Raw genomic sequence first — 12,664 nt, forward strand, 5'->3', positions numbered from 1 at the left:
TGTGTCGTATTAACAGGTCCTGTAAAAAATTGCCAGGTCTAATGGCAACTAAAATATATATTGGGCTACTCCAAAAAAATTCCAACCACTTAACAAAAAAATTCCAACCACTTAACATTAAGCCAAAATCAAATCAAGTTAAATACCAAGTAAGATCTACCTATTTGAATGCATGTGCTTGACATACTTACCGAGTAGATATTTCTGAAACACTTGACATTATTGTGATCAAGAGTACGAGATACAAATTTAGACTAAAATAATTACAACCGAACACATGCACTAGTCTAAGAATTACAAACTCAAATATTTTGTTAAGAATTACCAATTTTACTCTAACAATACTTACATAAAAATGTTCAACAGCTTAATTGTCTAACTTCATAATTCATTCTCAATCTCACAAAAAATGTCACTTGAATGAGAAGTATATAGAGGTTGAATGTACAAGCATATAATTTATATTTATATTAACGGGGAAGATCATCAGAAATTGTTAAACCATTGATGGTGCAACTATTAGCAGCTATTTGATCCTGCTTATTTCCAGATCTTCCTGTAAAAAATGCAGGTCGCTCAGGTTTGGAAAGACTAATAGTTTCAGTTTTCAACAGTAAAGCAACTGATGACATGGTCGGCCTACTGTTTGCATCCTCTTGAACACACAGTAGTCCAATGTGGATGTATCTCAAAAATTCATCTGGCCGACATGAATCTTTCGACAAAATTGGATCCATCAAATCCAATCCTTTTCCTTCATTCCACAATTGCCAAACCTGTAAAACAATAATTTTTAAGGATGTAAGTATATAGAAAATAAAAGTATACTAATCTTTGATAGCTTAGCCAAATAATGATTTGGAAATTATCATGTATGTATAAATAATTCTTATATATCCCAAGTTATTAAATACTTACACGTGCTATAAGTGTAGGAAGAGGGCAGTCAAAACCTAAAAAATTCTTTCGCCCCGTGGTGATCTCAAGCAGGAGTACACCGAAGCTAAAGACGTCTGATTTTACTGAATATAATCCTTCTAGTGCATATTCTGGAGCCATGTAACCACTGCATGTCCAAAATTAATGCATTGAATCTTTTTAGTTAGAAAAAAATAAATATTTTTCGGGTGAGTCTATGATACCATACTAAAAATAAAAGGTATCGGTACCCTTTATTAACGTTAATATTGTAATTCATTAATATTCAACTATATTATACTACCTTAATAGTTTAATCTAACTTCCACATCGTAGAAGGCAACCTTGTTAATCTAACCTCGGTAATTTTAATGTTAATGAATAAACAAAATTAATCTCTTTCGACAAAAAAATTAAATAAGTAAACAAAATTAATCAATGGTATAAGATAATTCATTGAACTTAATCTATGATCTAAGGTATTCCTTAACGCTTAGAGTTAAGATTATTCCTTGAACTTAATAAATGGTCTATGATAGCCACTTAGTACTACGGTCTGGTAATATTCCTCTTCGCTTAAAAGTGAGAGATCTTAGGTTTGAATCTCGTGGATGACGGATTCGATAGCAAATTAGGTTGCACATTGTGTGGTTTAGCTGAACTCTTACTCCCTCTAATGTAAAAATATCGATATACTAAAAAAATAAATAAATGGTCTATGATAATCCTAAAATACTGTTATATTAAATAATACCGATATCTTATATTTTTCAATGCGGTACAGTAAAATCGTACTATTTTTTATATGAAGATATATAAGTTAAAATTTAAATATGATCGAAGGATATATAAATTGAAACTTACAGAGTTCCGACAGGTCTTTTGGTATTTCCTTGAGTTTGACCATCAACTCCAAACATTTTAGCCATCCCAAAATCAGATATTTTTGGATTCATTTCACCGTCTAATAAGATGTTGCTAGCTTTTAAATCACGATGTATAACTCTAAGCCTAGAATCTTCATGAAGGTATAAAATTCCTCGAACAATTCCTCCTATTATCATGCAACGTCTCGACCAATCCAACTGCTCTCTTTTTCTGGGTTCTGCATGCGGTAACATTTATCAAAGACAAGTCGTTATACTGAGTTAGAATTTACAGCGAATTATATATACATATATATGTGTATATATTGTAATTAACAAAGGAAAATCTATGGTCAAATGATATTCACAAACCAAATAGAAAATGATCAAGACTTTTGTTGGGTACATATTCATAGACGAGTAAGGTTTCTTCTCCTTCCAAGCAAAATCCCAGAAGTCTCACAAGATTTCTGTGTTGAAGTTTGGCTACCAATACAACCTCATTCTGAAATTCTTGAACACCTTGTGTGGAGCTTTTCGATAGCCGTTTTACTGCTATTTCATGGCCATCACCAAGTGTTCCCTACAATATATGTAATAGTGAACTAAGCAGAGTGAGTGTTGGAAATACTATTAATTATGGGGTGGTATCCACACACCTCTTTTCACCTTTTACACACCATTCTCAATTTTCCGTCGTCTGATCGAATAAATTAAAAAAGATAAAAAAATAGAAATTAATAAGGGGTGTGTGGATAGTACCATCCTTAATTATGTGCTGCAATATGTAATTAGATAGGACACTGTTGTATGTAAATCATAGGCCTATAAATAGGCACTCCAATGAGGAAAAAAAATGGAAAACTTGGTATCTGATTCCTAGTTACTATTGTTCATTGACCGAGACCTTATCAGTTTTCAAATTTTGATCAGAGTCCCTAACATTAATGTATTAAACAATTTACATGTTAGTTGCATAATTTTTTAAAATAAAATTAGTAATTGATTTAGGGTTTTAATACTCACACCCTTATTATTAAACTCCTAATTAATTTCAATTCAAAAATTAAAAAAAGTAAAAATAAAAATTAGAATAAGTTTGTACCCATTAAACGTTTATAAAAAGATTTTAAATTTTTTAATCTTAAATGTACCCATTTATATAATTTTTTCAATTTTTTCTAATATTAAATGTATCCATTCTTACATATATCAATTTGTTATATGTAAAATGTACCTTTTTTAATATAAAATGCACCCTTTTTATTTATATAAAATCCCTTCAATTTTTTTTCTTCTAATCAATATCATGGGCACACTCTATTTCATTGATTTGAGAATGTATCCATGTCAAGTTTAATGGAAGAAAATTAATAAGGTAATCAAGCCTAATATAGTATTATTTTTGTGGTTTTTGAAAAATATACCCATGTTTTGGTACAATAGTTTTTTGGTTTTGATGAATGTACCCATGTTTATGTATATAGGATGTATATACAATATATATTAGAGAGTATAATTTTTCCTTTAATATTTTTAATCCTATAAATGATGGGTTTTACTACAAGTTTCAGATTTTAATTAAAAAAATAATAGCCTACATGAAAATAGATTATTACATTAATGTCAGGATTTCGATAAAAAACTGAAAACTATCAATGTCTCAATCAAAGAATATTGGTAGTTAAGGACCGCATAAAAAAAAAACAAATAGGTCTTACATTAAAAAATGGGTACATTTTAGATTAAAAAATAAATAGGTATCACATTAAAAAAAAAATAGGTACATATTACATAAAAAAAAATGATACTTACAAAAAAAAAAGTGGTACATTTTACACATAACAAAGTGGAACATTTTTAAAGACAAATGGGTACATTATTAATAAATTATTTTTACAAATAAAAGGTTAAAAAAACTGAGTACAAATAAAAGTTTGAAAAATATGGACACAAAAAGAAATTAATATATGGGTACAAACTAAAATTGAAAAGAAAATTGGTACAATTAAAAAAAGGATTACAAAATAAAATGGGTACAAACTAAAAATAAATATATATGATACAAAATTTAGCCATAAACATATATATATCAAATGTAACATTTCTAACACTAAATGAATATATTTAGAATAAAATTTAATTATTTAATTATCTTGACATGTAAAATATTTTATTATTGAACCAAATAATGATGTTTATTAAAACCAAGGGACCTTGATAAAAATTAAAAATGAATAAGGTTTTAATCAATGAAGTTGAAAAAAGAAGGATGAAAACCTAATTTCTCATATTTTCATACAGTTCGATGCTTAAACGATCACATCCTTCACTAATTTTTCGTAGAAATAATTTTGCACATAGCGATGATCACGAACTATTTTGGTGTAGAAATTCTTCCATAATTTTGTGGAGCAAAGTATCTCATGCAAATAAATAGTATTTTTTATTTTAACTATGCAAATAAATATTTTTATACCTTGAAAACTGCACCAAATCCTCCTTCACCTAGTTTGTTATCATCTGAAAACTTGTTCGTGGCAGTTTCAATGGTTCCCAATCTAAATTGCAATGACTCGACAGTCTTCATGTCATTACCAACTACAAATATTGACTAAAAGATTAGATGAATTAACTAAAACATTTATCAAGAAATTGAAGTAAAATATAATATGCCGGCCGCGTCTAATGACTAAATACTTTTCAAACTTATTTATTTATTTATTTATGACCTTTCTTCATTCGTCGTTTGGAGTGGTATCTATCTTTGACTGTTCTGAGTCTCTTGCGGAAGAAGCATCCGGTACCAAACACAACTAAAACACAGAAAGCAAAAGAGCCAAGAGTACTGACGATGATTATCATCGATGAGGGTTTGCTTCTTCCTGTATGAATACAAAATTATAATAAATATATATCTCTGAGCTCACTTGACAACATAATGGTACGAAATAATACTTGTATTATAGGTATAAATAATCAAAGACCTAATCGATTTTTAAAGGAGAATACAAAAATGAAAGGTTCATATTATTATGTCATGAGATGAAAATCAACACGGTGATTAATTTGTGGCATATGTCATTATATACGAGGGTAGCAATTTTATCGCTCACAAGAATTGTAGAAAGCTTGAAGGATATCATCATTTACCAGATTTGTTTGTCGGCGAGGTTGGGGTAATCACGTCTTGGTAGAAGGGATTCATTTCAAACCTCATATTACAACTGTCATATAGAACTCGTCCCCCTTGCTTTGCATCACAGCAACTAGGCGCTAACTGCGTTTTCCCTTCTTCAAGGCACGCATTACAATCGGCAGCGGACAAGTCCGGCCTGCACTGCGCAAGGCTGTACACGATAGCTGAAGAAATCAGGTTTGATTGAAAAAGCCTTTCTTCCGTGGCAAACCTGTCAATTGCATTGGCAGCCTTGGGGACTAAGCTTCCCAAAGTAGCCCTCAATACCTCGGCGACATTAGCTGGTTTCTCAACGTATTGGGACAAGTCCTGCGGACTCCAAATTACAAGGACAGGCGAGGTGACAGCCGCCCAGGATGAGAAGGGCTTGTTTGAGTAGCTTAGAGTGCAATTGTCATACGATATCAGCGCCTCTTGGCTGTCCGGGCAGAGTAGGAGTGCCTGCGAGGCTGCGTTTACCACGCATTCTTTGCAAGCATTGGCCGAGACGTCCCGGCGGCAGAGAAAGAGGCCGTAGGCTGGGCCCACGGTGGTGGCGTTGTAAAAGCCGGTGGCGTCGTGGTTGGCGTTGGAGGAAAGGTTGGAGAGGAGTTGATTGAGATAGGATTTGAAGGAGGTGCCAGTGGAGTTTGGGGCCAAGCTAGTTGAGCAGTTATGGCTGCTGTATGCAGCACCTGTGGTAGTACTGGCCAATGCAATAAGAAGTAAGGAGAGAAAGTAGAAAGGGATCATGTCACAATGCATGTAAAAAACCAAGGGATTTTGATAATACGATTAATTTGTTCAAGTGATCTACTAAAATATCAAAGTTCTAAGTTTATGACAATGTTAATATTGCACACGGTGCTTGACTTTTCTGAGTCAACATCTGAAACAGTCCGGAGATTTACCGATGATAATTAATGGTTCTACCTACGTACTTCTGCAATCAACTAGTGGATAGACTTTGGCAATAAATTGATTAGGATAATACTTGCATTCCTCATTGCTAACGTATCTTGATCGTATAATTTTATAATTGAATTCGTTTATTTCTTAATCATTATTTGAGATCGTATGTACAAAAAATTATTTCAATCGGATATCAATTGATCATTCAAATGTATACAATAAATTGACGATATCAATATTAAGTAATATGTTCATGATAAGTTGTCCATTTACTTTATAAGTTTAGCTGAATACATGATTTCAATTCGAATGAATCTGTATTGGTTTTTTTTTTTTTGGACAAAATGAATCTGTATTGGTTGGATCTTCAAATGAATCTTTATGACAATGCCAATATTGCACCCGATGCTTGACTGTTCTGAGTCTACATCTGAAACAGTCCGGAAATTAACCGACGAGATTTAATGGCTCTACGTACGTCTACAATCAACCAGTGGAAAGACTTGGAAATAAATTGATTAGGATAATACTTACATTCCAGCTTGCTGAAGTATCTTGATTGACATCGTACACATTTTATAATTAGAATCGTTTAATTTTTAAATTTTTATTTGAATATCATTTTTATAAAATAAAATAAAAAACAATTTTAATAAAAGATTATTTAGTCATTTAAATGTATCGAATAAATTGACTATATTGGTATCAAGTAATATGTTCGTGATATACCGTCCACTTATTTTATAGGTTTGGATAAATAAATGATTTCCAATTCGAATGAATTTGTATAGGATTGATCTTCAAATGAAGATTAATGAATTGAATGGTTCCGATCATTGATTTTATTCGGAAGATACGTCTTGGTAGAAAGGCCACATTTCAAACCTCATATTACAACTGGCATATAGAACTCATCCCCCTTGCTTTGCATCACAGCTGTTAGAGTATATAGGATATGGAGGGTGTGGATCATGACACATGTAAATAACCAAATACATAAGGCAGTTAAGAGTGTGGCTGTTAGAATAATTAGTTAGGATTCTTAGTAATAGACTGAGTTGGTTAAGGCAGTTAGCTTAAGACTCATCTATATAGCAACTATCTCTTGTAATCATTCAACTAATCAAGAAAATACAATTGTGATTTCTCTCTCTCTCTCTCTCTCTCTCTCTCTCTCTCACTAAACCTCTTCTGTTATCTTCTTCTCTGTGATCCCTCGGTTCTCTTTATGTTGCTCAACATGGTATCATCGTCTTGAAAGCCATTTGTGCTTTCTCGATTCTTGGTCTGCTTCCGCTACTATCTTCTTCCTCAATATACTGATTCTCTGTTTTGTTCTAGAAATTTTGGGCGTCTCTCTTGTCCCAATTCTCTGATTTGTTCTTGGTAAATTCTTGCACACCAGGTGTTTGATCTTCTGTCTCACTCAGATTCTCTCTCACTAAACTTGATTGGTAATGGTGTAGTGTCATGATCACTACCTCGATGCCCTTTATGTCTGCAATGATGGCCAAGAACAATAGTCAAGGATCACAAAGTTATGCTGCTGGGAATTCTTCTACAAATGGTCTTTATAGTCATTCTCCGACAATCAACAATGGTGGTAATTTTGGATTTACTGGTCAACCTGGACAATCCAAATTTTTCAATGGTGGAAATCGATCAAAGTATAAAGGGAAAGGGAAATTTAACAACAATCAAGGACAGAGATATTATAAGCCTGTGGTCCATGATTTTGCACCTGGAATTCTTGGGACTCCATCTTCCTATCATAATGGTGCTTCTTCTTCAATTGTTATCTGTCAGATTTGCTCTAAACATGGTCATTCTGCTGCCACTTGTAACTATAGAGATGCTGAACCTGTTGAGCCTTGTCAAATCTGTGACAAGAAAAATCATACTGCCAGAACCTGTTTCTTCAGGAATAAATCTCCCAATCAAGTCCCACACATGGCTTCCATGAATACTACATACTCAAATTCAGTGCCATCTACTCACATAATGTCCTCTCAAATGTCCAACTCTGTCCCTTTGGCCACCACAACACAATATTCACCTAAAGTTTGGCTCACGGATTCTGGGGCCACAAACCATATGACTACTGATATGAGGAATCTAAGCTTGGCATCACCATATCCAGTCTTCAGACTGCAAATGGGGAAGGTTTGCAAGTGTCTCACGTTGGCACATCTCTCTTAAGGACTTCTCCTTATCCTTTGAAATTGAACTTAGTTCTTTATGTGCCCAAACTGTCTCATAATCTTTTATCTGTGCATCAATTATGTTTAGACAATAATTGTTGGCTAATATTCGATGCATTCTCTTTTTGGATCCAGGACAAGGCCACAGGGAGAGTTCTATTCTAGGGAGCATGCAATAATGGACTATACCTCATTCCATCCCTTCTACCAAACCAATCTGCATCCAATTCCAAACTCATGGCTTGCTTGGGGAAATTAGTCAATTCAACTCTTTGGCACAATCAACTAGGTCATCCTTCCAACTTAGTTTCTTCTACAATGCTTAAGAAGTCGAACATAGTTACTGTCCATGATACACCTTCCACATTGTGTCAACACTGTTTAGAAGGGAAATTTAGCAAGTTACCTTTTCAGTATGTTCAATCAAAATATGTGGTTCCTTTTAAGTTGATACATAGTGATTTGTGGGGTCCAACACCTTGTCAATCTGTAGATGGTTATAAATACTATGTTCTGTTCACAGATGAATGTACTAGATTCAGTTGGATTTTTTCCTTAATCAATAAATCTGATTTTTTTCCCTACATTTGTCTCCTTCTATCATTATGCTTGCACTCAATTTACAACCAAAATTAAAACTTTCCAGAGTGATGGAGGAGGAGAGTTTATAAGCAAAAAGTTTCAAGCTTTTCTTACTGCACAAGGTGTGTTTCATCAGCTTTCATGCCCCTATACACCTGAACAAAATGGGTTGGCTGAACGAAAACATAGACATATTGTCGAGACTGCCCTTACTTTGTTGCAAACTGCTCATTTATCCCCATCATTTTGGACCTATGCCTGTCATACTGCAACCTATTTGATCAATAGAATGCCAACCACTGTCCTTCAAAACAAATCACCATTTGAACTTCTATATAAAGTTGTCCCTGACCTTTCTCACTTAAGGGTGTTCGGTTGTTCGTGCTATCCTCTCCTTAAATCATATAACATCTCCAAACTGCAACCTAAAACCTCTCGATGGTTATTTTTAGGATATGCTTCTCATTATAAAGGTTATATCTGTTATCATTTACAAACCAAAACAACCTACATTTCGAGACATGTCCTGTTTAATGAACTTGAATTTCCATTCTCATCACTACCAGTTTACCCAACCTCTAAGGTCATTGCTCTCACTCCATCACTTGACACTGCACCATTACCAACTCCAAACCTTCAAAATGTCCTTGTCTCACCAATTTCAACCTCTAGAGCGCAAACTTCATCTTCGTTTAGGGATACTTCATATTCATCACCTCAAGGGCATGCACAGTCACCTTCATCCAATTGTCAATCACCTCGCTGCCAATTGTATGTGCACGATTTTTGAAGAAAACTAAAATGCTTGAATCTAAACCATGTGCCACTCCCTGTTTACCTTATAACAGATTATTGAAGGATGATGGGGACTCATTTAATAATCCAACCCTCTATAGAAGTATTGTTGGTGCCTTACAATACTTGGTTTTTACCCGACCTGACATAGCCTTTTCAGTTCATCAAGTTTGTCAATTTATGCAGTCTCCAATGGCTTCTCATTATTTAGCTGTGAAGAGAATCTTGAGGTATCTCAAAGGGACTATGACACATGGAATTCGATATACAAAAGGCAGTTTAACACTTAGATCGTTTAGTGATGCAGATTGGGCTGGAGACCCTAATGATAGGCGGTCTACAACATGTTTGGTGGTGTTTCTTGGTAACAATCCTATCTCTTGGGCTTCAAAGAAACAACAAACCGTATCAAGGTCATCAACTGAAGCTGAATATCGCGCCCTTTCATCCACTGCTGCTGAATTGGATTGGCTGCAACAACTGTTTCAAGTTCTACAAGTTCATATTCCTCACCTCTCAGTTCTTTTTTGTGACAATCTTTCGGCAATCGCCCTATCCTTTAATCCAGTTCAACATCAGCGCACTAAACATATTGAAGTTGATGTTCACTTTGTGAGAGAACGGGTTGCAAGTAAGAAGCTCTTGGTTCAGTTTGTCTCTTCTTCCGAGCAATTTGCTGATATTCTTACCAAAGGTCTGAGTTCGCCAGTGTTCAAGACTCACTGCAACAATCTCATGCTTGGACCACCATGAGCTTGCGGGGGGATGTTAAAGTATATAGGATATGGAGGGTGTGGATCATGACACATGTAAATAACCAAATACATAAGGCAGTTAAGAGTGTGGCTGTTAGAATAATTAGTTAGGATTGTTGGTAATAGACTGAGTTGGTTAAGGCAGTTAGCTTAAGACTCATCTATATAGCAACTATCTCTTGTAATCATTCAAATAATCAAGAAAATACAATTGTGATTCTCTCTCTCTCTCTCTCTCTCTCTCTCTCTCTCTCTCTCTCTCTCTCTCTCTCTCTCTCTCTCTCTCTCTCTCTCTCTCTCTCTCTCTCTCTCTCTCTCACTAAACCTCTTCTGTTATCTTCTTCTCTGTGATCTCTCGGTTCTCTTTATGTTGCTTAACAACAGCAACTAGGCGCTAACTGCGTTTTCCCTTCTTCAAGGCACGCATTACAATCGGCAGCGGACAAGTCCGGCCTGCACTGCGCAAGGCTGTACACGGTAAAAGAAATCAGGTTTGCCGTAAAAGGCTCTTCTTCCTTGGCAAACCTGTCAGTTGCATTGGCAGCCTTGGGGACTAAGCTTCCCAAAGTAGCCGCCAATACCTCGGTGAGCTGAGCTGGTTGCTCCACTTATTGGGACACGTTCCGCTCACTCCAAATTACAAGGACAGGCGAGGTGGCAGCCGCCCTGGAAGAGAAGGGCTTGTTTGAGTAGCTTAGCGTGCAATCGTCATACAATATCAGCGCCTCTTGGCTGTCCGGGCAGAGTAGGAGTGCCTGCGAGGTTGCGTTTACCACGCATTCTTTGCAAGCATTGGCCGAGACGTCCCGGCGGCAGAGAAAGAGGCCGTAGGCTGGGCCCACGGTGGTGGCGTTGTAAAAGCCGGTGGCGTCGCGGTTGGCGTTGGAGGAGAGGTTGGAGAGGAGTTGGTTAAGATAGGATTTGAAGGAGGTGGCAGTGGAGTTTGGGGCCAAATTAGTTGAGCAGTTATGGCCGGCGTATGCAGCATCTGTGGTAGTACTGGCCAATGCAATAAGAAGTAAGGAGAGAAAGTAGAAAGGGGTCATGTCACAATGCATGTAAAAAACCAAGGGATTTTGATAATACGATTAATTTGTTCAAGTGATCTACTACAATATCAAAGTTCTAAGTTTATGACAATGTTAATATTGCACACGATGCTTGACTTTTCTGAGTCAACATCTGAAACAGTCCGGAGATTTACCGATGATAATTAATGGTTCTACCTACGTACTTCTACAATCAACTAGTGGAAAGACTTTGGCAATAAATTGATTAGGATAATACTTGCATTCCTCATTGCTAACGTATCTTGATCGTATAATTTTATAATTGAATTCGTTTATTTCTTAATCATTATTTGAGATCGTCTTTACATAAAATTATTTCAATCAGAGATCATTTGATTATTTAAATGTATAGAATAAATTGACTATATCAATATTAACCGACGAGATTTAATGGTTCTACGTACTTCTACAATCAACCAGTGGAAAGACTTGGCAATAAATTGATTAGGATAATACTTACATTCCAGCTTGCTGAAGTATCTTGATCGGCATCGTACATATTTTATAATTAGAATCATTTAATTTTTAAATTTTTATTTGAATATCACTTTTATTAAAAAAAAAAAACTATTTTAATAAGAGATTATTTAGTCATTTAAATGTATAGAATAAATTGACTATATTGGTATCAAGTAATATGTTTGTGATATACCGTCCACTTATTTTATAAGTTTGGATAAATAAATGATTTCCAATTCGAATGAATTTGTATAGGATTGATCTTCAAAGGAAGATTAATGAATTGAATGGTTCCAATCGTTGATTTTATTCGGAAGATACTGTTTGGGTTAAAACTTGAACTTTGGGCTCAAAAGGGGGTTAGCCCAGAAGAAGGTCTAGAAGGAAGAAAGCCCAAGGCTCAGCCGAAGCCCAGAAGGCAGAAGAAGTCCTTTTCCCGACTAAGTGCAGATCACTTAAGCCACTTGCTCACCTACCTAGAAGTCAAGTGATGTAAACTAGCCAGCTAATCAGCCTAAAAGTACTTTATAATAGCAGTACAAGTAAAAAGTTGATGAGTCACTACCCTTCAACTGCATTCGGGCAAGATTGATGCTGCAGGCAGCCAAGCCAAATCATCTATAAAAGGGGATAGAGAAATCAGAGATAAGGACACTCAATCAAACAAACAAATAAACAAACTCTGCTTAAGCCAGATTTGCATACGAAGTTGTAGTCAGCACCATGTCTTCATCCTTTTCAGGATAAACCTTCACCAAAAGCCTTTATAAAAGCTCTGCTACCTTGTCTGAATCTTGCTATAGTATCGATTCCCTCCTATAAACTCATCTCCCAATCCCCCCTTCTAGCTCTCAAACCCTTTGTAAATCACAAAGAGAGGAAGTTGCAAAATGATCAGCCTTACCCGACAAGGTGGAACCTTGCCCGA

At 35.3% G+C, this 12,664-nt stretch overlaps 2 protein-coding genes across 2 annotated transcripts; both read right to left on the reverse strand.

Moving 5' to 3' along the window:
• Window positions 1-288: 288 nt before the first annotated feature.
• Window positions 289-5,801, reverse strand: LOC103448933 (cysteine-rich receptor-like protein kinase 10). The gene is made up of 7 exons (XM_008388194.4): window positions 4,938-5,801; window positions 4,517-4,669; window positions 4,264-4,385; window positions 2,157-2,367; window positions 1,783-2,023; window positions 919-1,066; window positions 289-776 (listed from the first exon to the last, which is right to left on the reverse strand). Exons 1-7 carry the CDS (start codon window positions 5,725-5,727, stop codon window positions 471-473), a joined length of 1,971 nt encoding a protein of 656 aa, XP_008386416.3. The 5' UTR covers window positions 5,728-5,801; the 3' UTR covers window positions 289-470.
• A 5,014-nt stretch (window positions 5,802-10,815) lies between these two features.
• On the reverse strand, window positions 10,816-11,253 carry LOC103401848 (putative cysteine-rich receptor-like protein kinase 9). The gene has a single exon (XM_008340559.3). It carries the CDS (start codon window positions 11,251-11,253, stop codon window positions 10,816-10,818), a length of 438 nt encoding a protein of 145 aa, XP_008338781.3.
• Between the last annotated feature and the right edge of the window lie 1,411 nt (window positions 11,254-12,664).

Source organism: Malus domestica, chromosome 05 (assembly GCF_042453785.1).
Source record: "Malus domestica chromosome 05, GDT2T_hap1".
NCBI classification, from domain to species: Eukaryota; Viridiplantae; Streptophyta; class Magnoliopsida; order Rosales; family Rosaceae; genus Malus; species Malus domestica.

Bases quoted from the DNA above. Each gene is read 5' to 3' on its own strand.
- LOC103448933 (XM_008388194.4), bottom strand. From the start codon at position 5,727: ATGCATTGTGACATGATCCCTTTCTACTTTCTCTCCTTACTTCTTATT. The intron at 2,368-4,263 runs GTATAAAAATAT...CATATATTGTAG, and splicing joins GATTTGGTGCAGTTTTCAAG to GGAACACTTGGTGATGGCCA. The intron at 2,024-2,156 runs GTTTGTGAATAT...TACCGCATGCAG, and splicing joins TCTTGATCATTTTCTATTTG to AACCCAGAAAAAGAGAGCAG.
- LOC103401848 (XM_008340559.3), bottom strand. From the start codon at position 11,253: ATGACCCCTTTCTACTTTCTCTCCTTACTTCTTATTGCATTGGCCAGT.